Source organism: Lagenorhynchus albirostris, chromosome 1, assembly GCF_949774975.1.
Source record: "Lagenorhynchus albirostris chromosome 1, mLagAlb1.1, whole genome shotgun sequence".
Taxonomy (NCBI): Eukaryota; Metazoa; Chordata; class Mammalia; order Artiodactyla; family Delphinidae; genus Lagenorhynchus; species Lagenorhynchus albirostris.
Genome location: NC_083095.1, coordinates 128,985,925 through 129,013,074, shown reverse-complemented (window position 1 = coordinate 129,013,074; position 27,150 = coordinate 128,985,925). Strand labels below are relative to the sequence as shown.

The 27,150-nt window shown below is 43.8% G+C and overlaps 1 protein-coding gene across 1 annotated transcript in view; it reads right to left on the bottom strand.

Moving 5' to 3' along the window:
* THSD4 (thrombospondin type 1 domain containing 4) overlaps nt 1-27,150 on the bottom strand; it is a 542,551-nt gene that overhangs the window by 453,307 nt on the left and 62,094 nt on the right. The window contains exon 4 of the mRNA XM_060153293.1: nt 1,705-2,152. Within this exon, the coding sequence (XP_060009276.1) occupies nt 1,705-2,152 (448 nt within the window). The remainder of the gene's footprint in view (nt 1-1,704; nt 2,153-27,150) is intronic.

The following is a 27,150-nucleotide window of genomic DNA, read 5'->3' as shown; positions in this document are numbered from 1 at the left end:
AAAGTGTCCATGGGGCATGGCCCAAGCCACAAGAAGCCATGGGCTTATAAAAAGAAGATATGTAGTAATGGGACCTCTAAGGAAAGCTATCTCTCAATAAGGGTAAGTAGGATGTGACTTGGGGTGATGGCATGCAAAATGTTACAGTGAAAAGAAGGGAGTTAAACCTGTACAATCCTCTGTCAACATTTACTTCTTTGTCTAAGAAAATGTGTGAGACATTGTTTTACCTACGTCCAAAATGATGCAGACATCATGAATTCACAAGAATTTTTAAATATTCCTTGCAATTCAATCTCCTCGGTAGTGGAGTTATCCAGCACCCGGAAAAGACACAGCTTTTATATGGGAAGAAACAGCCCTGCTGTTGGCAGCATAGGTCTGGAAAAAAGTGCATGCTTCAAAAACGTAGGTTAAATGAAAGAAATGCTAAGTAGATATCAGGTCCACATACATGTCAAATGCCTTCTCTCTTTTCCCTTCTCTTTATGGATTACTTGGTCCTTAAAACTGACACATACTAGTCAATGGGAGAATATATTCCACATTAGAAATGAATTCATTTCATTTTTTAAAAATTGCAATGGATATTCCAGAACAGGGACGGTGTCTTATCATGGACACAAGTATTTTTTTTTTTAATTTATAAAGCACTTTCTTAACATCACCTCATTTGATCCTCGTAACAACTCCATGAGGTAGATAATATGACTTCTATCTTCCATGGAGCCTGGTCCGTTACAAGACAAGCAATGATGCTCAATTAAGACTTACTAGCTGACTGATGGCTTTAGGAAAATTACTTTAGGCTTTAGGAAAATTACTGCTTTACAAAAATCAATAATTCCTGAAGTCTGTCAGTGGAAGAACAAGCTGAAAAGCAATCCAGGCATTCAGAGGAATTATTAAAATCACAAATTAAGTCATTTCTATGGACTCTACAGCAGGAAATATATTTTTAATGAGGAAATTGAAGCTAATATGTAACAGCTGTCCTGTTACCCAGTAACAGACTATTAAGGCAGATTAAATTATTAATGAAAAATATAGTAACTTGGAAGTTTAACCTTTAAACATTCTCATTCCTCTCTCTTTTATATAAAGTCTTTAAACTGATATTTATTTTTAAAAACACATTTGGTCATCTTATGTAGTTTCCATTTATAATTCGCTTTGCTGTGGAATCATTAGTTGTAGAATCTTCAGCAATTTTTCACTATCAGACTTTTTCACAATACAATATCCAAAGTCTTTATGCCTCGAAGAGCAGGGAGCCTCCAGGAAACTTACTGGATGATACACATGCTGGACAAACCTCCCAAAACTCCCACATCTTTGACACCACCACTGGTTGCCCTAAATTAGCCAAACTGCACTTGACTCGCAGACCCACGAGCAAAGAAAAAATATTGTTGATATAAAGCCACTGAGAATGTGAGGGTTCTTTGCTGTATGCAGCAATAGTGATTGTCAATAAGTGATTCAAGAGGTTATCCATAAGTTACTAAAGTAATAACCTTATAAAAAAGAAAAGTATATGGGAAGAGCACATGAAGAGAAACGAAAGGGAGGGAAGCTAAAAGGTGCATTCACGTGGCCTAAAAAAACATGCCCTCTCTGCTTTCCACCATGTTTACTGCCAACCAGCAGAAAGATAAGAGTAGCAGCTGTTTCCAGGGCCACTCTCAGGCGGTGTATACTCACATTTGTGTTGCACAGCTTGTACTGCCGATAGGCCCCAATGCAGGAGATTGCTGTAGATCGGGCAGGCTGGGAGAAGCTCTGAGCTGCCCTGTGGGCCCCCAGGCCAGGGCTGCTGCTTGTTTCTGGGTTGTGGAAGAGATTTGAGGCTTCAGGGAAGCCTTGGTCATGGGTCAAAGGCAGCTGGTAGATGGAGCCCTCAGAGACTTGCAGTCCAGGACGAGGTCCACTGTCACTCTGGTACAGAGGTCCATGTCGGGGGGCCCGGAGGGCTGGAGGGTTGTAGCCATGGCTAGAACCAGATGCCCCCTGGGACCTGGAATTCCGGGATGAGGGCCTCTGCCTCCGAAGCCTCTGTGGCAGGTGTGCAGAGTCCGTCTGCAGTGGTAAGATGTATGGGGCCTTACCATAGCCATACATGCCGGGGCCGATGGGACCTCGGGTCCTGCTCCTAAAGAGAGACACACAAGAGAGGATTTTCTGTTAACCCAGAAGCTCTGATACATGGGAGAGGGAACTGGGTAGGAACAGAAGCCTGGGAGAGAGCCTATAGTGGAACAAGGAGATAAAAGAGGGCTTTCCAGCAGAAGGGAAGATTCTGGAGGCTGGTACAGAGGCTCTACAGAGGCTGCCACGTAGAATGAAGGTGGGAATCAACAGTGGGTGATGTGACTGGTGGAACATGAGGTTAGAACGGTAAGCTGCGGCCAGTATGTGATTTATGTCAGGGAGTTTGGGTGTTTTTGTAGGTTGTAGGGAGCCACTGAAGGTTTTTTGAGAAGAATAAAGATAGAATTGTACTTTCAGCCAGAGTAACGTACTGTTCGCTCTTTTTCAGATAATAGTTTGCGGGGGGGCGTTTCTCACTTAATTGTACCTGATATTTCAGACCCTGTTTCCATGACCATTCATGCCCAAATAGCTTTTCCAGGTAAATGGAACCTAGCTAAGCAACCAAAGACCAATGCCGTCCTGAGGCGAGACTTGCTCTGGGTCACACTCAATCCCTGATGAAATGACAGGAGGCTGAACCCATGCGGAACGATGAGTAAATGGTCGTCTGCACATTGGTATGGACCTTTAGGTTTTGTCAAGACCAGCTGCCTTGTGAGGTCTTATGACAATCATGTAAACAGAAGTGTGCATGTAAATTTCCAACAACTGGCTTTCCAGTGGGAAAAAAGCCCTGATTTGTGCCATTTGTCCATTTTCACGGTGTAAGTACTCCCACCATGGCCAATTTCAAGCTATCGATGTGAAGACACAATCATCTCTAACAAGCAGGGAAAAAAACTCCAGCACACCACTGCATACAAATGTATTGTGAAAATACTGTTTGCAAAATACAGAGTTAGGAATGACGAAGAAATATAAAAGTGAATCAGAGAGGGTTCCCAAGATCCCAACCGTACAACTGAAAGTAACTAGAACATAACACAAGGTGAGGTAACAGCCTTGGGAGCAATACAACAAGCAATGCGTCAGGAATTCTGAGGCAAGAGAATGCCTCAGAGTTCCTCCCCCTTCTGTCTGTGGGGATCTGAGAAGGTTTCACCATCACTGGTCTGAGAGTTGGGAAGCAAGGTTCCAACACTGTGGAAGGATTTAAGTAAGACATATAACTCTTACTTATTTGTAAAATGACTGAACTGGATTAAATGAACACGAAGGTCGTTCCAGCTCTAAAATTTTATGCTTCCATAATAATTAATTCTACATTTATGTATAATTGGAAATGTGCCCAAGAGTTTCTACAGGATGGCCCCTTTAAAATAAGCACATTAAAATAGCAATCAGGGTGAAACATTAATTTCTGCCCTCACGAGGAAATTCTTGCTTCACTCTACATAACCACTGAGCGTAACATTTAACATACCACAACTAATTATTAACATCTTTATCATTAATTGCACCGTCATTCTTAGCTGATACGGTTAAGTATTAAGTTGTGCTAGTGTTTATTTTGCCTTTAGGCATTTCTCAATTAATCTTGGCAACACTAAGGACTCTATGAATGATGGGAGGATCCAGAATGTTGCTTTGAGAGATGCAATTAAGAAGTCGGTTTTAGGATGAGCTTCAAGATGGCGGAAGAGTAAGACATGGAGATCACCTTCCTCCCCACAGATACATCAGAAATACATCTACATGTGGAACAACTCCTACAGAACACCTACTGAACATTGGCAGAAGACCTCAGATGTCCCAAAAGGCTCTTGGTGCTCTAGCCAGGAGTCAGGGCTGTGCCTCTGCGGTAGGAGAGCCAAGTTCAGGACATTGGTCCACCAGAGACCTCCCAGCTCCACATAATATCAAACGGCAAAAATCTCCCAGAGATCTCCATCTCAACGTCAAGACCCAGATCCACTCGACGACCAGCAAGCTACATTACTGGACACCCTATGCCAAACAACTAGCAAGACAGGAACACAACCCCACCCATTAGCAGAGAGGCTGCCTAAAATCATAACAAGTCCACAGACACCCCAAAACACACCACCAGACGTGGACCTGCCCACCAGAAAGACAAAATCCAGCCCCATCGACCAGAACACAGGCACTAGTCCCCTCCACCAGGAAGCCTACACAACCCACTGAACCAACCTTAGCCACTGGGGGCAGACACCAAAAACAATGGGAACTATGAACCTGTAGCCTGCGAAAAGGAGACCCCAAACACAGTAAGTTAAGCAAAATGAGAAGACAGAAAAACACACAGCAGATGAAGGAGCAAGGTAAAAACCCACCAGACCTAACAAATGAAGAGGAAATAGGCAGTCTACCTGAAAAAAGAATTGAGAATAATCATAGTAAAGATGATCCAAAATCTTGGAAATAGAATGGAGAAAATAAAAGAAACGTTTAACAAGGACCTAGAACTAAAGAGTAAACAAACAGTGATGAACAAAACAATAAATGAAATTAAAAATTCTCTAGAAGGGATCAATAGCAGAATAACTGAGGAAGAAGAACGGATAAGTGACCTGGAAGATAAAATAGTGGAAATAACTACTGCAGAGCAGAATAAAGAAAAAAGAATGAAAAGAATTGAGGACAGTCTCAGAGACGTCAGGGACAACATTAAATGCACCAATATTTGAATTATAGGGGTCCCAGAAGAAGAAGAAAAAAAGAAAGGGACTGAGAAAATATTTGAAGAGATTATAGTTGAAAACTTCCCTAATATGGGAAAGGAAATAGTTAATCGAGTCCAGGAAGCACAGAGAGTCACATACAGGATAAATCCAAAGAGAAACACGCCAAGACACATATTAATCAAACTATCAAAAATGAAATACAAAGAAAAAATATTAAAAGCAGAAGGGGAAAAACAACAAATAACATACAAGGGAATCCCCATAAGGTTAACAGCTGATCTTTCAGCAGAAACTCTGCAAGCCAGAGGGTGTGGCAGGACATAGTTAAAGTGAGGAAAGGGAAAAACCTACAACCAAGATTACTCTACCCAGCAAGGATCTCATTCAGATTTGACGGAGAAATTAAAACCTTTACAGACAAGCAAAAGCCAAGAGAATTCAGCACCACCAAACCAGCTTTACAACAAATGCTAAAGGAACTTCTCTAGGCAGGAAACACAAGAGAAGGAAAAGACCTACAATAACAAACCCAAAAAACTTAAGAAAATGGTAATAGGAACATACATATTGATAATTACCTTAAATGTAAATGGATTAAATGCTCCAATCAAAAGACATAGATTGGCTGAATGGATACAAAAACAAGACCCATATTATCCTGCCTACAAGAGACCCACTTCAGACCTAGGGACACATACAGACTGAAAGTGAGGGGATGGAAAAAGATATTCCATGCAAGTGGAAATCAAAAGAAAGATGGAGTAGCAATTCCCATATCAGACAAAACAGACTTTAAAATAAAGACTATTACAAGATACAAGAAGGACACTACATAATGATCAAGGGATCAATCCAAGAAGATATAACAATTGTAAATATTTATGCACCCAACATAGGAGCACCTCAGTACATAAGGTAAATGCTAACAGCCATAAAAGGGGAAATCAACAGTAACCCAATCATAGTAGGGAACGTTAACACCCCACTTTCACCAATGGACAGATCATCCAAAATGAAAATAAATAAGGAAAGACAAGCTTTAAATGATACATTAAACAAGATGAACTTAATTGATATTTATAGGACATTCCACCCAGAAACAACAGAACACACTTTCTTCTCAGGTGCTCATGGAACATTCTCCACGATAGATCATATCTTGGGTCACAAATCAAGCCTTGGTAAATTTAAGAATATTGAAAATGTATCAAGTATCCTTTCTGACCACGCTATGAGACTAGATATCAATTACAGCAAAAAATCTGTAAAAAATACAAACACATGGAGGCTAAGCAATACACTACTTAATAACCAAGAGATCACTGAAGAAATCAAAGAGGAAGTCAAAAAAATACCTAGAAACAAATGACAATGAAAACACGACGACCCAAAACCTATGGGATGCAGCAAAAGCAGTTCTAAGAGGGAAGTTTATAGCAATACAATCCTACCTCAAGAAACAAGAAACATCTCAAATAAACAACATAACCATACACCTAAAGCAATTAGAGAAGGAAGAATAAAAATCCCGCAAAGTTAGCAGAAGGAAAGAAATCGTAAAGATCAGATCAGAAAGAAATGAAAAAGAAATGAAGGAAACAATAGCAAAGATCAATAAAACTAAAAGCTGGTTCTTTAAGAAGATAAACAATATTGATAAACCACTAGCCAGACTCATCAAGAAAAAAAGAGAGAAGACTCAAATCAATAAAATTAGAAATGAAAAAGGAGAAGTAACAACAGACACTGCAGAAATACAAAGGTTCATGAGAGATTACTACAAGCAACTCTATGCCAATAAAATGGACAACCAGGAAGAAATGGACAAATTCTTAGAAATGCACAACCTTCCGAAACTGAATCAGGAAGAAGCAGAAAATATGAACAGACCAATCACAAGAACTGAAACTGAAATTGTGATTAAAAGTCTTCCAACAAACAAAAGCCCAGGACCAGATGGCTTCACAGGCGAATTCTATCAAACATTTAGAGAAGAGCTAAGACCTATCCTTCTCAAACTCTTCCAAAATATAGCAGACGGAGGAACACTCCCAAACTCATTCTATGAGGCCACCATCACCCTCATACCAAAACCAGACAAGGATGTCATAAAGAAAGAAAACTACAGGCCAATATCACTGATGAACATAGATGCAAAAATCCTCAACAAAATACTAGGAAACAGAATCCAACAGCACATTAAAAGGATCATACACCATGATCAAGTGGGGTTTATTCCAGGAATGCAAGGATTCTTCAATATATGCAAATCTATCAACGTGATAAGCCATATTAATAAATTGAAGGAGAAAAACCATATGATCATCTCAATAGATGCAGAGAAAGCTTTCGACAAAATTCAACACCCATTTATGATAAAAACCCTGCAGAAAGTAGACATAGAGGGGACTTGCCTCAACATAATAAAGTCCATATATGACAAACCCACAGCCAACATCGTCCTCAATTGTGAAAAACTGAAACCATTTCCACTAAGATCAGGAACAAGACAAGGTTGTCCACTCTCAGCACTATTATTTAACATAGTTTCAAGAGTTTTAGCCACAGCAATCAGAGAAGAAAAAGAAATAAAAGAAATCCAAATCGGAAGAGAAGAAGTAAAGCTGTCACTGTTTGCAGATGACATGACACTATACATAGAGAATCCTAAAGATGCTACCAGAAAACTACTAGAGCTAATCAATGAATTTGGTAAAGTAGCAGGATACAAAACTAATGCACAGAAATCTCTTGCCTTCCTATACATCATTTTTCCTAACGATGAAAAATCTGAAAGTGAAATTAAGGAAACACTCCCATTTATCATTGCAACAAAAAGAATAAAATACCTAGGAATAAACCTACCTAAGGAGACAAAAGACCTGTATGCAGAAAACTGTAAGACACTGATGAAAGAAATTAAAGATGATACAAATAGATGGAGAGATATACCATGTTCTTGGATTGGAAGAATCAACAGTGTGAAAATGACTACACTACCCAAAGCAATCTACAGATTCAAACTATCACAGTGATATCAAACTATCACTGGCATTTTTCACAGAACTAGAACAAAAAATTTCACAATTTGTATAGAAACACAAAAGACTCCGAATAGCCAAAGCAATCTTGCGAATGAAAAATGGAGCTGGAGGAATCAACCTCTCTGACTTCAGACTATACTACAAAGCTACAGTGATCAAGACAGTATGATACTGGCACAAAAACAGAAATATAGATCAATGGAACAGGATAGAAAGCCCAGAGGTAAACCCATGCACATATGGTCACCTTATCTGTGATAAAGGAGACAAGAATATACAGTGGAGAAAAGACAGCCTCTTCAATAAGTGGTGTGGGGAAAACTGGACAGCTACATGTAAATGAATGAAATTAGAACACTCCCTAGCACCATACACAAAAATAAACTCAAAATGGATTAAAGATCTTAATGTAAGGCCAGACACTATCAAACTCTTAGAGGAAAACATAGGCAGGACACTCTATGACATAAATCACAGCAAGATCCTTTTTGACCCACCTCCTAGAGAAATGGAAATAAAAACAAACAAATGGGTCCTAATGAAACTTAAAAGCTTTTGCACAGCAAAGGAAACCATAAACAAGACAAAAAGACAACTCTCAGAATGGGAGAAAATATTTGCAAATGAAGCAACTGACAAAGGATTAATCTCCAAAATTTACAAGCAGCTCATGCAGCTCAATATCAAAAAACAAACAACCCAATCCAAAAACGGGTAGAAGACCTAAATAGACATTTCTCCAAAGAAGATATACAGATTGCCAACAAACACAAGAAAGAATGCTCAACATCATTAATCATTAGAGAAATGCAAATCAAAACTACAATGAGGTATCACCTCACAGCAGTCAGAATGGCCATCATCAAAAAACCTACAAACAATAAATGCTGGAGCGGGTGTGGAGAAAAGGGAACCCTGTTGCACTGTTGGTGGGAATGTAAATTGATAGAGCCACTATGGAGAACAGTATGGAGGTTCCTTAAAAAACTGAAAATAGAATTACCACGTGACCCAGCAATCCCACTACTGGGCATCTACCCTGAGAAAACCATAATTCAAAAAGAGTCATGTACCACAATGTTCATTGCAGCTCTATTTACAATAGCCAGGACATGGAAGCAACCTAAGGGTCCATCAACAGATGAATGGATAAAGAAGATGTGGCACAAATATACAATGGAATATTACTCAGCCATAAAAAGAAATGAAATTGAGTTATTTGTAGTGAGGTGGACGGACCTAGAGTCTGTCATACAGAGTGAAGTAAGTCAGAAAGAGAAAAACAAATACCGTATGCTAACACATATATATGGAATCTAAAAAAAAAAGGTCATGAAGAACCTAGGGGCAAGATGGGAATAAAGACACAGACCTACTAGAGAATGGACCTGAGGACACGGGGAGGGGAAAGAGTAAGCTGGGACAAAGTGAGAGAGTGGCATCGACATATATACACTACCAAATGTAAAACTGATAACTGGTGGGAAGCAGCCGCATAGCACAGGGAGATCAGCTCGGTGCTCTGTGACCACCTAGAGGGGTGGGATAAGGAGGGTGGGAGGAAGGGAGACGCAAGATATGGGGATATATGTATATGTATAACTGATTCACTTTGTTATAAAGAAGAAACTAACACACTATTGTAAAGCGATTATGGTCTAATAAATATGTCAAAAAAAAAGAAATGCTAGCAAAGATTCTTGCAGAAAGATAACAATCTCGAAAGGAATTAGATTAAAATTCAACAACAAAAAAGTCTTAAAACAAACAAATATCTATCTCTATATATAAATATATAGATATATATATATGTTGGATGTAATTTGCTTTTTTCTTCTTGTGGCAGGCCAGGTAACATGAATGAATGACATCATGAAAAAGTGAAGGAAAGAATTTCTGTGTGTGTGTTTGCCTTTTTTTTTTTTAAAGACCTGAAAGCCTAACAAAAATTCTAGCTTCACAGAAAGTACTGGGTGGAGTTCCCAGTTGAAGGTAATATGGAAATAAACACAGACGGAGTGATGCTTCTCAAATCTGAATGTGCACAGGAATCGCTTAGGGATCTTGTTGAGAGAGTCAGATTCTGACTCAGGAGGTCTGGGGTGGGGCCCAGGATTCTGAGTTTCCAACAAGCTCCCAGGTGATGCTGGTGATGCTGGTCCACACACCAATGACTCTGGACCAGCATCACCAGCATGACTTGAGGAACAAAGTCAAAGAACAGAATTGACATTCCAAACAAAAGAGTGAGAATTCAACAATAAAATGTATTATGCTTAATGGAGAAAGACAGCTATAAAATTGTTTTAAAAACCTCTGAGTTTGTGACATATACAAAAATCTGCTGCTCTGGGCCGGGCTGCACTGCTATAGCTCAGTGAGAGGTGCTGAACCCATTGGAAAGCAGAGGAAGCAGAGGGAGAGCCTACTACAGTTGGCTGATGACTTCTGTAAGCATATTTCCAAAGGCTGCCCATCACCCCTGAGGGGGTAACTGATACACGTGCACCTGTATATTTTCGTACTCACACTGCCTTGTGGGAGACTCTGCCTAAACCAGAGAACCATTCAAAACCCACCCGAACAGCAGCACCATCGGAAAGAGGATGATTCAGAAACAAGTGGCCAGTTAATTCTGATAAACGGACTACAGAGAAGGAGCAGCCAGGTAGGGTGTGCTTGTGAGAGAGATGATTTCTGAATCCTTGACTCAGAACACTTGGACAAGCCGCAGATTCATCCCCACTTGGCCAGGAGAATGTGTGTTTTCCTTACAGCGGGCTGGTCAGAGCTAATCATCCTGATGGTTCGGAATGGCCTCTTCCCCACCAGGACAAAGTCCATCTGGCCACTTGCAAGGGAGCCGACGTGAACTGGGTAGATTTATGCGGAGTTGGGATAAGCACAGATGTGGCCGAGAGGATCTGTGTAGCCAGTTAACCCTTCCAGGGGTGCTCGCGGTAGGTGCCCTGGGGGCTGTTAGGTTGATTAGTTCTGCTTAGTCTCCCCGTAACCCGTCTCTGGGATGTTACTTGGGATATCCCATTTGTCAAAGTTCTAGCTAATTTTGGAAAGTTAGGTCTTGAGAAAGAAATGGAAAAAGCCTGGGTTTGAAGTCAAGGACATGGATGTTTGTAAAGCATAGTGGTTAGACTTGGACTCTGAAACCAGGTTTCCTGAGTTTGAATCCCAGCTCTGCCACCTGGTAATTATGAAATTTGGGTCAGTCACTAGGCTTTTTTTTTTTTTTTTTGGCTGTACGCGGGCCTCTCACTGCTGTGGCCTCTCCCGCTGCGGAGCACAGGCTCCGGACGCGCAGGCTCAGCGGCCATGGCTCACGGGCCCAGCTGCTCCGCGGCATGTGGGATCTTTCCGGACCAGGGCATGAACCCACGTCCCCTGAGTCGGCAGGCGGACTCTCAACCCCTGCGCCACCAGGGAAGCCCCAGTCACTAGGCTTTTTGAAGCACTTAGGATGCAACATTTAAGGAGACACTCACTCTCAGGGTTGTGATGTCTCCTTAAATGTTGCATCTCAGGTCCAGTCCTGGCCCTGCATGCATTTATAAATAAAGATGATAATAGTGCCTTCCTTCCAGGTTGTTGTAAAACATAAACGACTTAAGGGCAAAGGACTTAAATAATGCCTTGCACAGAGCACGCTTCATATACGTATTTGCTCTTTTTAAAAAAAGTTCAAGCTTGGCCATCTACTAGCTCCACAAACTCTGGCAAAAAAAGGTACCCTCTATTTTCTTACCTATTAAATGAGTTACACCCACTAGGATGGCTATAATAAAAGGAACAAATAATAACAAGTGTTGGGAGAGGATGCAGAGAAACTGGAACCCTCATGCATTCCTGGTGGGAACGTAAAATAGTGCAGTCACTTTGGAAAACTATCTGGAAGTTGCTCAAAAAGTTACATGCAGTATTTCCGTGTGACCCAGCAATTCCAATCCTAGGTGTATACCCAAGAGAAGTGGAAACATATGTCCAAGCAAAGACTTGTACATGAACGTTCATAACAGCTTTGTTCGTAATAGCCGCAAGATGGAAACCACCCAAATGCCTATCACCTGATGATTGGATAAACAAAACAGAGCATATCCATACACTGGATTACTACTCAGCCGTAAAAGAGATGAAGTACTGATATATATTACAATACTGATGAACCTCGACACTATTCTAAGTGAAAAGAGCCAGACACAAAAGGCTACGTATTGCATGATTCCATTTATATGAAATGTCCAGAAACAGCAAATTCATAGAGACAGAAAGCAGATTAGCGCTTACCAGGGGCTGGGGGGGGGGGGAGGGGAGAACAGGCAGTGACTGCTAAAGGGTACGGGTTTCTTTTTGGGGTGGGAAATGTTCTGTAATTAGATAGTGGTGATGGTTGCACAACCTTGTGAATATGCTAAAAACCACTGAATTATACACTCTAGATGGTGAATTTTATGGTACATTAATTATATCAATAAAGCTGTTATTTTTTTAAAATGGGAGCATGAATAATTCCCATCTTATCTACTTACAGTGATGTTGTAAAGGTCAAATTGAGGTTACCAACAGGAATGCATTTTTCAAATCTGAAAGCAGTTTTGATCGTTCATTTTCCATCATTTGTTTCAACAACCTTTAACAAACTTTTATTGATCTATGAGCTATCATGTGTGATATTTTTTCCCGCTCATTCACATTCCCAAGCCTGACGACATCAGTAAGTGCAGAGCCTCCCTCCCCCACAATGACAAGAACAAGGCAGTAAGTGTTCTGACAGCAGGTTCCGGTCCCAGTTCTTCCAATGACCTACTATGGATGTCTGGGGAAATTGTTGTTTCTTGAGAAAATGGCTGCAAATAGCATTTTGGAAAGGGCAAGAAGCACATAAAACACTTTTCTTACAACAGGCTGGCTACCATCCAGGGGCTCATTACGTGTGATGCTGTGCAGCTTGGTGATGTTAATCCTGACCAGTCAGTGTGATGATTCAAGCAAAGACACCACATCTAGCCTCCCTCTTCCCAGCTCTATACACGAACCCTGAAGCGTGTCACCTACAACTACCACCTGAAACTGACAACACCCACGTGTCTACTGCCTGCCCAGACCCCTCTTTTGAGCATCAATCCCATGGACCCAACTAACCTCTAGACTAGCACTGCTTCTCATCTGTGAGGTGCATGCAAGTCACCTGGAGATCTTGTCAAACTACAGCTTCTGATTCAGGAGGTCGGGGGGTGGGGGTCTGATTCTGCATTTGTAACCATCTCCCAGAGGACACTGATGCTGTGGGTCCTCGGACTACACTTTAATTGCTCTACCTAGACATCCCCCCAGACATCTCAACACGTTCAAGCCCAAATTCATCATCTTCACCCCACGACACAAAAGGGTTCTCTTTCTAGTTCTTCCTATACTCTCCTTCTCAGTAGTTCTCAAGCTTGAACAAGCATCAGAATCACCTGCAAGTCTTATCTAAACAGACCATTGAACCCCACCTGCAAAGAGTCTGATTCAGGAGATTTGGGGTAGGGTCTGAGAATCTGCATTTCTTATGAGTTCCCAAGGGATGCTGTTGGTCTGTGGGCCACACTGCTCTGTTTCACTCCCAAGTACCACACCATACCCTGAAGTCGACTGGCTCTTCTGTTCTCCTCATCCCTGTATATTAAGTTCAAACTTCGTGGCTCAGTCACCCAGCCTGCACTACATGGCTCGTCACACCCTGGGTACTGCGTGGACCACCCACACTACACTTCTTGGAGTTTCCCAACAGAACAACCCAATTTATTTCTCCATATGCTCTGGCTATGCTGTTTCCTCCTCCAGGCTGCCTTCCCCACCACCATTTTCTACAACTATCTGTTCGCTCTTTAGGACTTAGCTGAAGCATTAATTCCCCCATGAAGCTTTTCCTGGTCCGAACCCCAGCTCAACCCTTCACTCCATTGCATCCATGTCCTTCCCTTTTGTCCTTCCACTGGACCCCATGTAATTGTCACAGCACAACAACCTTTTATTATGCCGATTTCTTTAGTCTGCCTTAGTTTACCAGACTGTAGGCTCCTTCAGAGCAGGGGGTATGTCTTACTTGTCTTATATCCTTAGAACCTAGTACAACGGCCCGCATAGAGTATGTGTTCAATAACTGTTGAAAAACTGAAATAACAAATGAAGGAATGGCTCAAACCATGATTGCCAAAGGAAGGAAAATCTCCCCTTCCCCTTACTCTCTGTGTTTAATTTCCAATACATGAATTATCCCTCTATGTAGCAATAAAAGTCCCACCTATTGGGTGAGATCGTAACTGTTGTTCCACTGAATTTTTTTTAAATGTGGCTGTTTACGGATGTGGGGAGGATCTTAAGAAGCCAACGCAGAAATCCCCAGTCGGAACTCTCCTTAAAGGTTTTGTCTGCTGTATACACAACGTCACAAAGAGAATACAGGTCACAAAACTTAATACTTAAATATGCAGACATTTCAACTGGACACAAAATACCCACTTATAAAGAAGCTGTAATCCCCAAAGACTGAAGGGACAGAAATAGTTAGGGGAGAGAATATTCTTCTGAAATGTCACTGTCAATAACTGAAAAGTCATACACTCCCAGAAGATTTTAGATCAACGAAGGCCATCACCAGCCTTGTGCCCAGCTTCTCTGGAGTCTGGATGTGCTTGGGCAACATAGCCTAGGTAAGGAATAGCACTGGTTCTGTGACATCCAATCCAGTATTTACAGTGATGACAAACACCCAGTGCGTATTCCCAGGTTGTCTACAGCATCCCCATCCATGAGGTACCCAAGTCAGGGTCAGGACCCTCATGCCCTTTTGACTTCTCTTTCCACCAGATTTGTTTTCGTAAACATAGCCCTTGGTCATTACCCTCTGTTTCAAAAAACACTCATGGCTCATCTCTGCCTAGAAAATAAAGTCCAAACATAGACGGTTTTAAGGCACGTTTGGTTTGATGCCACGTTAAGTCCTTCATCATCTGGTCTCAGTCTCTCTTCCCAAATTCAACTCCAGTCTTCATCCTCCCCCCCGTCTCCTGCCGCCAACCCTACACTTCCCAGGCATAAAGGATCACTCAACATTTCCCAAACACACTGAGCTCTTGTGCCTCTAAGGGCCGGCCTGGAATTCTACTCTACCTACCGACTTCTGAACTGGTACAGCCTTCCAGGCCCAAAATAAACATCAGCGCCTGTATGCTTCCCCCAAGTGGTCCCCACACAGTTAGTGCTCTCTGCAGTCTGCACACCCCTCTGCCAATGGCATTAACACTGTATCTTGGTAACGTTGGTAAGTAAAAGGTCTGGCTTCCCCACAAGTCTTCTAGTCTTTGGGGACAGGTCTTGTCAGTGTCTTATTCCTGTGTGTGTAATCCGTGAAATTAGCAGCGGGTCTGACCCAGAGGCACTCTGTGAATGTTTGTTGAAATAGCACCTGTTAGAGACCATAGGTTAATTGCTCAGCATTTCTTACCAGTGGGTCAGTAAAGGTTACCTCTATGGATCAATCAGTAGAGATATAAAGGCTCTAAGTTCCAATAAGCAAGAAGTCAAGGCATCCCCACACTTCTGGGTGGGAAGCAAAGGGAGCTGGTGAAATTAAAAATCAGTAGCCAGTGGCCACCTAGAGAGACCTTAATGCTCAAATTCGAGGGGAGGGAGAATGGAAGGGAACAGCAGCTGAAGAACAGAAACCTGCGTTCACCAGGAGGCCTCGTGATCCAAGGCAAGCTGGAGGGAAAGGAGTCTGCAGCTCAAAGCTGGAACGAGAGCCCTGTGTTCCGAACACTTGCCCTGTTCCATTGTGATCACCTGCCAAAGGGAGAGAGGATAGAATGTGCTAAGTTCAAAGAGGCTGTGAGCAAATGGTTTAGGTTGAGTGCATATGTCTTCTTAGAAGTTCAGAAGACTGAAAGTCCTGCCAGAGCTGTTCCAGGCAATAAATTCTCTGGTGTCTGCAGAAGATAAGAGGCAAAAATCTGACCACTTAGGGAAATAAAAATTAAGATGAGGAAAACAAAAGCTTTCTTGATTGTCTGTCGACCGGGTGGTACACACTGTCACACGCATTAGCTGGTTTAACCACATCTGCTCCCCGGAAAGTATTCAAGGTCTGGATCTAAAGACCAGCGTAACAATCAGCTGATAGGTTTGCTCTGAACCTTCAGGGAAGAAGGATCTCAAAGGCTTATACATGGTTGAGGGTGGGGGGGAGAGGCAGGAGGGAGAGAGGGAGGAAGGACACAGGGGCAAGTGACGAATGATTCAAGAGGCAAGCAATCTAGCGAAGAAAGCAGAAAGGAGAGACTCTGAGTTTAAAAGGCCCTCTTTGCACCAGGAAGCCAAGCCTCAAGACCCTACCCTCAGTGACCCAACCCAACCGCTGGCCTCCCAGAAGGCAAGGACCATAGCGCTGTCCCCACACACACCCCCAAATATAAAACAGCCTTCAGAACGGACCCAGTTCTTCTGGGACAAGGATCCCAGGAGATGAATTAGACTTTGATGTGGACCTCGCCATCAGGCTGCTTCCCCTTGTCTAAAGGATGGTGTCTGAAAGCCAGCCAAGTATCCCTAAGAACAAGTCACCACAGTGCTCACTGGTGCCACTGCGCATCTGAGTGATCCTGGGTTTCCAGGGCTGATCTCCAGGTGCCTTGTGCGGTGTGGGCCCCAAGGGGTGGAATAAGGGCCACTGGGGGGGTGTTGATGAAATAATGAAGGTAAAGGGCCTAGCCTTTGTGGATGCTCCAGAATTGTGGTTACCATGACAGCTGCACTGTCCCCAAGGAGAGAGACACACAGCCTGCAACCTTGACACAGAAGGTCACTGCAGAGGCAGACAGCCAAACGGGGGCTGAGAGGTACGGCGCTGGCTTTGCACGGAAGAACAGTAAATGCATTCATTTCTCCAGCGTAACTGAGAGGAGCCCCCTTGGGAATCAAACCTGTTGCTGGTGTGTGTTGTGATCTGAGCCTGAGCAGCCCTGCGTGACTCAGGGGCTTAGGGGAAACCAAATGAGACTGGAGTGGGGCAAGGTGCCTGGCCAGGCAGGTGCCAAGCAAACGTGAGCTCCTAACCCCTCTCCCCTGGGGACTCTCAAACAGTGCTCTCTGCCCCAGAGGTTGAGCCCCCAGCAGGTTGAAGCAAACTGAAGAACTATTTTCTGTAAGTTCTGCTGAATTTATTAATGCAACAGTAATAATGATGATAATGCAACTTACATTTCTTGAGCATCTTTTATGTGAAAGGCCCACGGAGGAAGCAATGGTATTTCTCTCATATTCTGAATGTCTCCCCAGTCTGAGCTTCTACATGTACCACTTTCTGTGTACCCACTTGCCATATATCACTTCATTTTTTCTTTATTATAAATATGAAATATTTCAATTATAACGGTCGGGTGTGAAAAATGATGCATAACTTTCTTCTTTGTGTTAGAGGAAGTTTTTTAGGTACAGGTCTGTCACCCTCAGTTAATTGAAGGAAAAAGGGATTTGTCCTAGATGTTACTCCATCCCCCAAAATGGCACTGTGTACTTAAATAAATTCAGTATTCAGATCACAGTAATTTATTGAACACCTGCCAAATGTTTTATGCATGTTATCCATTTAACCCTGCGCACAGTAAAGTGGGTCATTATTCCTATTTTATACCTACGGAAACTTAGTCTAAAAAATATTAAACAACCTTCCAAGCTAGAAAGTCTGTGTGAATGTATATAACGGAGATATTAACAAATGTTACTGAATGAATAAATGGTAAGCTCTTAAGGAGCTTAAACAGCTGCAGTGGGAGCACAGCTTATAAATAACAAATGCCACTCACGAAGGATTACAGGGAAGGACTGTTTGGAATGAGCATTTATTGGAAAATAGGGTGGGGGAAATTAGTTTCCCTCCATATCCAGAAAGAAAACATTTTCAGCACTAGCCCATGTGTTCTAATCACCAAGGAAAAGGAAATCTTAGCTAACTGCGGCTGGATCCACAAGGCCCATGGAGGACTAAATCCTTTTATAAGAAAAAGATTCATGAGGGAAAAAAGAAAATAATGCATGCCTGGAAGTCAGACTGCAAAGAGGAAAAGGAAGTTCCTGGGGCAAGGTCTGATCTTGACCTAGGCCTGACGTAGGGGGCATTAAGCCAAGAAATAAGTCTAGGGGACAGGAAGAGAGAAGAACACAGTGATTAAAAGCAGAGGCTTAGAGCCAAGCTCTGGTTCAAATCCCTGTTCTACAGCCTACTAGCTCTGGGCCCCAAGGCTCATCACTTCATCTAAGTGCAGTGTTCTTCTCGTATTAAAAAAAAAAAAAAAAAAAAAGGATAATATGGATTACTTTGCACGTGAAGAGTTCTTAGAGGTTTAGCTCAAAGCCTTCAACATGGTGCATTAGTTTCCTGTAGCTGCCGTACAGACTACCACCAACTTGGTGGCTTAAAACAGCAGAAATGTATTCTCTCATGGTTCTGAAGGCCAGAAGTTCAAAATCAGTATCAATGGACTGAAATGAAGTTGTTGTCAGGGCTGTGCTCCCTCAGGAGGCTCTAGGGGAGACTCTTATTTTCTTGCCTCTTCCAGCTTCTGGTGGCTGCCAGCATTCCTTGGCTTGTGGCCCCGTCACTCCAATTTTCAAGAACAGCAGCTTCAAATCTCTCTCTCTTCTGTCTTCATATCCCCTTCTCCTCTGTGTGTCTGGATGTCAAATCCCTCTCTGCCTGTCTCTTATAATGACACTCATGGTTCCATTTAGGGCCTACACCTGTATAATGTAGGATAATCTCCCCATCTCAAGATCCTTCATTACATCTGCAAAGTCTTTTTTTTTTTTTTTGGTAAGTTAGCATTTTCAGGCTCCAGGGAACAGGACTTGATACCTTTGGGTGGGTGGTGGGGGGTTTGTCACTCAGCCTGTTACACACAGTAAACCCTCAATAAACATCGGTTGTGGTTGCCCTTGTTACTATTAACAGAGATGAGCTAAAAGAACGCTATGCCCAAGAAAGGGTCTATGGATGGATGAGAAAGTGAGGACTCAAAAAGCCCTTGAGGGGCTGTTAGTACTTTGCCATGAAAACCAACAGTGAGGTCACAGCTTTTGTACCCCAAACTCTCTCCCTGGTAAATTACCTGGATCCACATTATAGGCTCGGAGTAGGAAGAGTGGGGAGGCTGGGGTCAGGCGACACTGCACTCAGATCCACGCCGCCCCTTACAGGAGCAGGACGCTGGGGATTTTTCTACCTCAGCTCAGTGTTCTCAACAGCAACATGGGGCTGCTTAAGGCTCAAATACATATGCGACTGATGTGGCACACAGTAGGTGCTTTAAAAATGGTTGCCTTCACTACGACTGAATTAGCAACGTGTGCAGGGAGGGGGTGAGTAAAGGAGATGACAGTAACCCGACACATACAGGATGTGTCCCCCCTCCCATCCTTACACGAAGGCGTCTCTGACTGCCACCAGGCATGCATCCAAGGAGAAGCCCTAGGGGTCCCAGATGCAAGGTGGAGATCCCCTTTTGGGGGCACACATATTGTTGTCCGGTTTTTTCCAGAGCCCATCATCTCTCTTCTGGAACCCGGAGTTATGAATGACTTGGAGGAGGTTCAATGCAGCATTCTTATGGCAAATGTGATCGTTGTTCTGATAACTAATGAAACACTTCTGACACTTAAGGAAATGCCACAAGAAAGGAACAAGGGCTCTTTGGAGCCTTGTCTGCAAGCAGAGTCGCTCAAGCTTAAAATCTGGCTCCAACCTTTCCTAACCTACAGGCAGAAGTGTACACACCAGTGAGCCCGGCTCTGCCGCAAACGTTGAGGTTTCAGATTTAGAAACCGAAGCGTATTAAAACACCATTTATCTGGTTAGCATCAACAGGTAACTTCTTGTCAAACAATTCAGGGACTAAGTAGAAACCCAGCTTCAAAAGAAGGTAAAGAAACAAAACTTTCCTTGCAGGCAGAAAACAAACAACAACAAAAATATAGAGTATGCATTTCAAACGGATGTCCCTGCTTTCTCTGCTAACTGCCCAGGATCACCAGGGAGGTTTTCCAAGGAGAAACACAGACAACGCCAAAGCTTTCCCTTCTCTTGCCATGTGGTTTCTTGCCTGTATGTAACAAGACTCCCTAGGTTTCGACAGAGGGTCAAGAAAATGGCATGTGGCCTTGTGAAGTTTAATTAACAGCAAAACTTGCTATCCAACATCATGAAGCGGCCCACTTGGCTCCAGGGCCCCTCAGGACAGAAATAACATATTGCTCCAGAGTTATTAATGATGAAATGCAAATGGCCTCCAAGAAAGTGGACAGGAAAGGAGGAGCTAAGAAAACAAATGATTCTTACGCACAAGCCAGAGACAGCTCCCTGGGGAGGTGGGAAAGGATGGGACAGCCTGTGACCTAGGCCTGATCCTGTCTGTCCCGTTTCGAAATGAAAGGACCTTTCAAGCAAACACACACACATGCACACACATACATACGCTACATGCATACACACACACACGCATGTACACGCATAGGCTAGAAATTACAGAAAAAGACTCAAGGCTCTGAAACCCAAAGGTGATCTGGTCAATGATAATAAAATAATCGAGCCATGTTGGTTTTGAACAGTGTCTTATATTTTAAAAGTACTTTTACAGCTGTTACCTCATCTGACCCTCTCAGCAGGCCTCTATGGAAGACAGAGGACAAATAATTATCCAGATTTTATAGATTAGATTGATTCCCAAAGGTCATCCAGCTAGCAAATCATGGCCATGAGACAGGAAGTGGGGTCTAATGACTCCCAGCCCAGGGCTTTTCCAAGGCAAGAACTACCAGTGCTTCCAACAGAAAAGGGCCAAAGCCCAGTGGGAGACCAAGAAGAAGACGTCAGACATATGGACAGCACTTTTAAGAAAAACTCTGTGATGGGGCAGAAGTCTGAACAGAGGGTGATGATGTGGATGCATCTAGAGAGGAGAAAAGCCGTCGCATTCCAGAGCGTGTTGGAAAACAGGTCCGAGAGCTGTGTCTCCCAGCCACCGTCTTTCCATCACTCGGGATGGCAGAAGGGTGGTGGGAGCATTTAAAAGAGCAATCGGACCTCAATAACACATCAATATCAGGCAAGAGACCTTAATGAATGGATAAAATCCCTTTGTTTTACAAACATGTAAACTAAGGCTCAGAGAAATGAGGTGACTTCCCCAAGATCAAAGTGTTCGTGAGAGCTGGGGACTGGACCCTGGACTCTGGACTGGAATACAGAGTTCTTTATCCTACGCCAGCTGCCTTGGGCGTCTATTATCTTTAACTTCATTATCACTGTCCTTGATTAACACCGCATGTCCAAAGCAGAGCACAGAAGGGTGCAATGGGGGAATGCGTGGTTTTTCCTCTTCTTTTTACTGGGAAACGGCACTGCTGAATTTCCCATAGACGATTACCAGACATGATGCGGGGAAATGGCTGGTGGTCCTGCTAGCACAGAAACTGTCCTATTACTAGGGTATTTTTAAGACCCTCCAAAACGCAAGTACACTATGGTAGTCTGGATAATGCTCCCCCATCCCCAACCCCAAGATGCCCACATCCTAATCCCCGGAACCCCAGGAATGTTACCTTCAGTGGCAAAGGGATTTTGCAGATGTGATTAAGGATTTTGAAATGAGAAAATTATCCTGGATTATCTGAGTGGGTGCCATGTAATCACAAGGGTCCTTATAAGGAGGAGATCGGGTGGATAAGAGTTAGAGAAGGTGAGATGACAGAGGCACGAGGGTGGAGTGATGGGAGGAAAAGCCCTCTGGCCAAGGAAGGCAGGCCGACTCCACAAGCTGGAAAAGGGAAGGAAACACATCCTCCCCTGAAGTCCCAAGAAGGAACACAGCCCTACCGACACCGTGATTTCAGACTTCCAGACTGTAAGAGAATAAATGTGGGCTGCTTTAAGCCACCAACTTTGTGGTCAGTGTTACAGCATCAATAGGAAACTAAAAGACCTACTGCAAAACTAGAGGATCAAGCCCAAGCTCCCCGGCAGTAAACCCCAGCTTCACGCGCTTTACGGAGACGGGGCTGGGGGAGGAGGGTAGCAGAGCCAAATGCTTGTAAAATCACAAGGGCACTAAGAAGAGATTTAGACCAACTATACCATGGAGACATCATCTTGCTTTAAGATGAAAATGTGCCGGTTATCCATGTTTACCGGGACTGCCTCTCTCGAAGAAATTCTATTTCAATCCCCTTAGGACTGCTTACTAATCCCTCCTTGGAAAGGAGCCTGTGGACTTTCCTGGTCTCGCTTGCACACGCCTTCCTATACAGCCTGTGCTCCAGCCCCATCAGACCATTTAGAACTTCCAGAACATGATAGGCTCACCATGTCTCCAGGGGTCAGCCTTCGCAGTTTGTTTTTTTGGGGGAATGCCCTCCTCTCTGCTAAAATCCTTCAGAGCTCAGCTCAGTCATCACTGCTTCTGTGAAGCCTTCTCTGGCTCCCTGGTCCTCCTTCTTCCCCTCCCTTCCTTCCTCACACCCTGAGCATCTCTCTTAAGAGAGCACTTGGTCTTTTAAGTGTCTGTTTGCTTGTCTTCTTCTCCCACCCCACCAGCATGCACTCCTTGAGGACAAGGAGACTTTCTTGTTCCTCTTGTGTCACCAAACCACTGCCATCTCCCATCCATACCAAGTACTCCCCACCTCTTTCCCCCCTGAGTAATGCGAACTCACCCTGCAAGGAAGGACTTCCACCAACCGAGTCATCTTAATTCTCCAAGGATTAGCTCCACCTCTGTGTTCCCACAGCCCTCTGCGCACCCCACAGGTAGAATACTCACTACACTGCATTCTGGTGTTTATCCCTGAGCTGTTTCCTTATTAGGCGTGGAGGTCCTTGAAAACCACACCTCCTTCACCTGTCTATCCCGTCTGTGTTTAGCACAGGGCCTGGGTCACAGCAAATACACAAGGAACGTTGACTGAATTAAAATGAAAACTAAACACAACAAGGTAATGCCTAGGTCATCTCTATGAATTAAGCCCTGTGATCCGAGGCAGCCTTTAAAAGCAAATACCTTCATGTGAAAGTTTTGCATGGCCAGATGTTGACTGTGGCTAGTTGGTATTTCTCCTGGGATCCCACACAGACTTTGGAGTTCATGGCGGAGACGGTTTCAGTGTTACTATATCTATATCTATATCTATATCATCTATATCTATATCTATGTCCATGTTATATATGGGGTAAGTATTGGAGAAAATTTTTGTTTTTCATCTCAAACAGAGAAGTATTAGTTTATCAAACTTAGCTTAATTCGTGAGTGTTACCTTTAACTTTGAAAACGGCCCTCTAGAAGGGCAAGTCTGAGATGAACATGGTAAGTACAGATGGGTTTAAACCCTGATTCTCTTGCCTGCCTTCTGTGTGACCCTGAACTTGACATTTTCTCTTCGACCCTCGAGTTTGTCTACCACGAATGGAACAATATAAGTCTGCCACACAAAACTGGGATGAAGATATGATAAAATGCCACATATAAAACGCCTGCCGGGGCTTCCCTGGTGGCGCAGTGGTTGAGAATCTGCCTGCTAATGCAGGGGACACGGGTTTGAGCCCTGGTCTGGGAGGATCCCACATGCCGCGGAGCAACTAGGCCCGTAAGCCACAACTACTGAGCCTGCGCGTCTGGAGCAAGAGAGGCCGCGATAGCGAGAGGCCCGCGCACCGTGATGAAGAGTGGCCCCCGCTTGCTGCAACTGGAGAAAGCCCTCGCACAGAAACGAAGACCCAACACAGCAAAAATAAATAAATTAATTAATAAACTCCTACCCCCAACATCTTCTTTAAAAAAAAAAAAAAAAACGCCTGCCAATGGGCCTGGCACGTGGAAGGCATTCTGACACCTTTACCGAGGGCTCATGAGTAGCCCCTGCACTATGCTAAACACTTCGTATGAATTATCCAATTCACAGCAACCCAACGAAGCAGGTGTGTTATTATCCTCATCAGGGAAAAGTTAAGCGGTGTCCGCAGGACACACAGCAAGCAAGGGGCAGAACTGGGCCGAGAACCCAGACCCGTCAACACCAGGGCTGAGCTCCTCACCGGCACGCAATGTGCAGCCTCTCGGGATGGGTTAGCTCCCGTTGCCCCCTGTCATCAGAAGGTCTGCTTAAAAGACTGACAACAAATAAAGACCAATATTTCAAAGAAAAAAAATAAATAACTGAGAACTGGCCACAAACTGCTGCTGAGAGCAGTCTGCACAGCCTGGGCAACAGAATGGCTGATCCAGCCAGACTACCTCCCAAAGGAAACTTCACTCTACTTGCTCCGAGGCTCTGGGAAGCCCACTCTTTACAACCTCTTTCTCACACCTGAGGGATATGACACACTCCACCCAATGGAAACAATGACCATGATTTTCACAGCTGTGAATTTCCAGCCCCCGGCTCCTACAATGGTCTCCAGTAGATGACAGTTTTCGACTTGGCAATGCCAACTGCGGGAGGGCGTTCCCTATCTTGAATATCTCTGAATTAAAGCCATCAAGCATCCCATTCCCCAGATTCCCCAGCTGGTTCCCACGCATAATGATCAGGAAAACTGGGTCACGAGGAAGCCCACGGGGAGGAATGTCTGCCTGTTAGCGGGCTCTTTGGCAACGAAAGCTATGACAAAGGTACCTGAAGTGGTCCTCAAATAGTAGTGGACGCTGCTCTCATTTCCTGTCTTTGTGGAAGCTGAATGAAACTGGCCAGCAGGTATTTACAACAGGTTCTGTAAGCTTAGGTACTTGAACTCCGGGCAGCAGGACCTCTCTTTGGGTGCCGCTATCACTAGACATTTCAGGAACGGGAAATCTGTTTGGTTTTGCTGTTACGAGAGGGAAGGTCCTACCATAGCAGGGGCTCCTTGGGCCTCCCTCCAGTCTGCGGATATCCTTTTCCAGAAATCCAGATAATCCTTTTCCAGAAGCCTCTCCTACTGAGGACTGGCTTTAATTTCACAGGTCTGAGTTGCTGCACTGCTTCCCGACTCACCTAAATGCCTCCCCCGCCCACCCCTCTCCCTTTAGCCATTCCAGGGACACAGCCCTGGACATGGAGAGAGGTAGGACTTGGTGCAATGCTTCTGGAATCTGCTGGCCAAGACCTGCAGGCTGCAGTCCCCCAGGCCTGAGCCTCCCCAGGCTGCCACTGCTCTGACGAAATCCCAGGGAAGGCCACCTTTGTGGAGGCCTTTTCCGAGCAGGCTACATCAGGAAAGGGCACAGGGAAGGGTGCCCAGGCCCTGGGATCCTGGCTGCACCCAGACTGTGCTGCCCAGAGTCCTGCCCTCCTGGACTAGTCCTCAGTTCCCGACTCCCTGTCTTCCTCTGTGGTCTTAGTTCTCCACCTGATCCTCCCTGCAGAATAAGAGTTCTAACTGGAACTCTCCAACACGCTACCGCTCAGCCTCTAAATTCATAATGGCATTAAAGCTACAATTTATTGAGCACCTACTATGGACCAGACAATATATTATTTCATTTAATTACTCAACAATCCCATATGATAGATAGTATTATTATCCTTATTTGAAAGATGAAGCCCCTGAGGTTCAGAGAGGTTAAATAACTTTAGGATCCTTGGGAGAGCTCCAATCAGTACTGACATGATTTCTAAGGTTTTTTAGAGGGTGAATGTGCGTGTTTTAATGAGACAAAAGTCTGATGTGGGAGCAAGTGGACTCAAGAAGTTTCCAGATCTATTCCAGCCAAGTAAATTCTATTTATTCATCAAGGTGAGGTTCAAATCCTACCTGTTCTGTGCAGTATTCCCTGACTGTTCCGTCCCACAAAGATTTCCCATCTTCCTGAACTCTGGCCACATGTCAACTGTTTTCTGGCCCTTGTAGTGTTTTGTGAGTTTGCCACTTATCCACTACCTCATTGTCAAGGACAAGGACCACGGCTTCCAATTTTTTTTGAACTGCCCTGGTACCCAGGACTAGATGCAAAGATTTCCCTGGGTAAGAGAGCTGAACAACGCAAGGAAGAGATGCAGTTCATTTTAAACCTTGACTACCAAATCTCATCCACTTTTCAAGACGTGTCTCAAGATATCCAACCTCCGAGCAGCTTTTCCGGACCACACCTGCTGGAAGTGAGCAGCCTCACTTTCAAAATACCCTTTTCAAAAATACTCATTTCAGAGAAAAGAACTTTAGTGCTGGACTCTGACAGACCTACTTCAAACTCTGGTTCTGTTGCTTCTGAAGTGGGTGATGTTGAGTGAGTCACTTCATTCCTCCGAGTCTGCTTCCTCATCTGTAAAATGTGAACAACCGCATCGGCCTCATAGGGCTGTGTGAACTGTAAACGTCACAGTGCATTTGACATAGTGCCTGTACGTGAGACGGATCCAAAACGGTAGCCAGTATCATTACGATTACTATTTCAGCCCCCTGCCTTATCTGGAAGGCATTTACACACATGCCTTTTCCAACCTTCTAGAGCAGTGGTTCTCAAACTCTGGAGCGTATCAGAATCATTTAAAATAAAGCTACCCAGGTCACAGTACAAATCTACTGAACAGAATCCCCATCAGGCAGGGGAGATAGTGGAGACTGGGCAACTCTACTTTTAACAAGCTTCCCCACCCCACTGCAAGTGACTCTGATACATTCTCGCCAAAGCTGGAAAATTCTGCTGGACAAGACTGATTCCCAAATTACTTTCCACAGAACCTTGAGGTTCCAAAGAGGTACTTCCAGATCAATGGCTCCCAACCTTGGCTGGATTGGAATTATACAGATCTTCAGACACAACCCTTAGAGATCCAGATGTTCACTTGGGATGTGACCAGGGTGTCAAGACTTCTAAAAGATGGACAAAGGATTCTGATGGTCAACCAAGGTTGAAAACCATTGCTGCATTTGGATCTAGACCCTGGGTTGCCATAGCAATGCCTCTGAGGCTTCCACCAGAGCAGCTCAGCTTTTGTCTGTGTGACAGACTGAGCCTCTACCTAAGGCTGATTTTGCAGAAAGGATTCTTATGCTTCAAAAAATAGTTAAGTTTGCAAACAGCTGCTCTAGCCTGTCAGTAAGAGAGAGCCTGGAGGATCCCTCACCTGGTTTTTATACCTTTTTGTCTGTCCAGGGCCTTACAACATAGTAGATGCTTAATAAATATTTGTTAGAAGGTGGAATTATTTTGTTTTATTTGTTATCTGGCTCCAATTAGGTTTTCAGTTGCCTAGTATCACAACCTAACAGTTTCTTAAACATCTAAGCT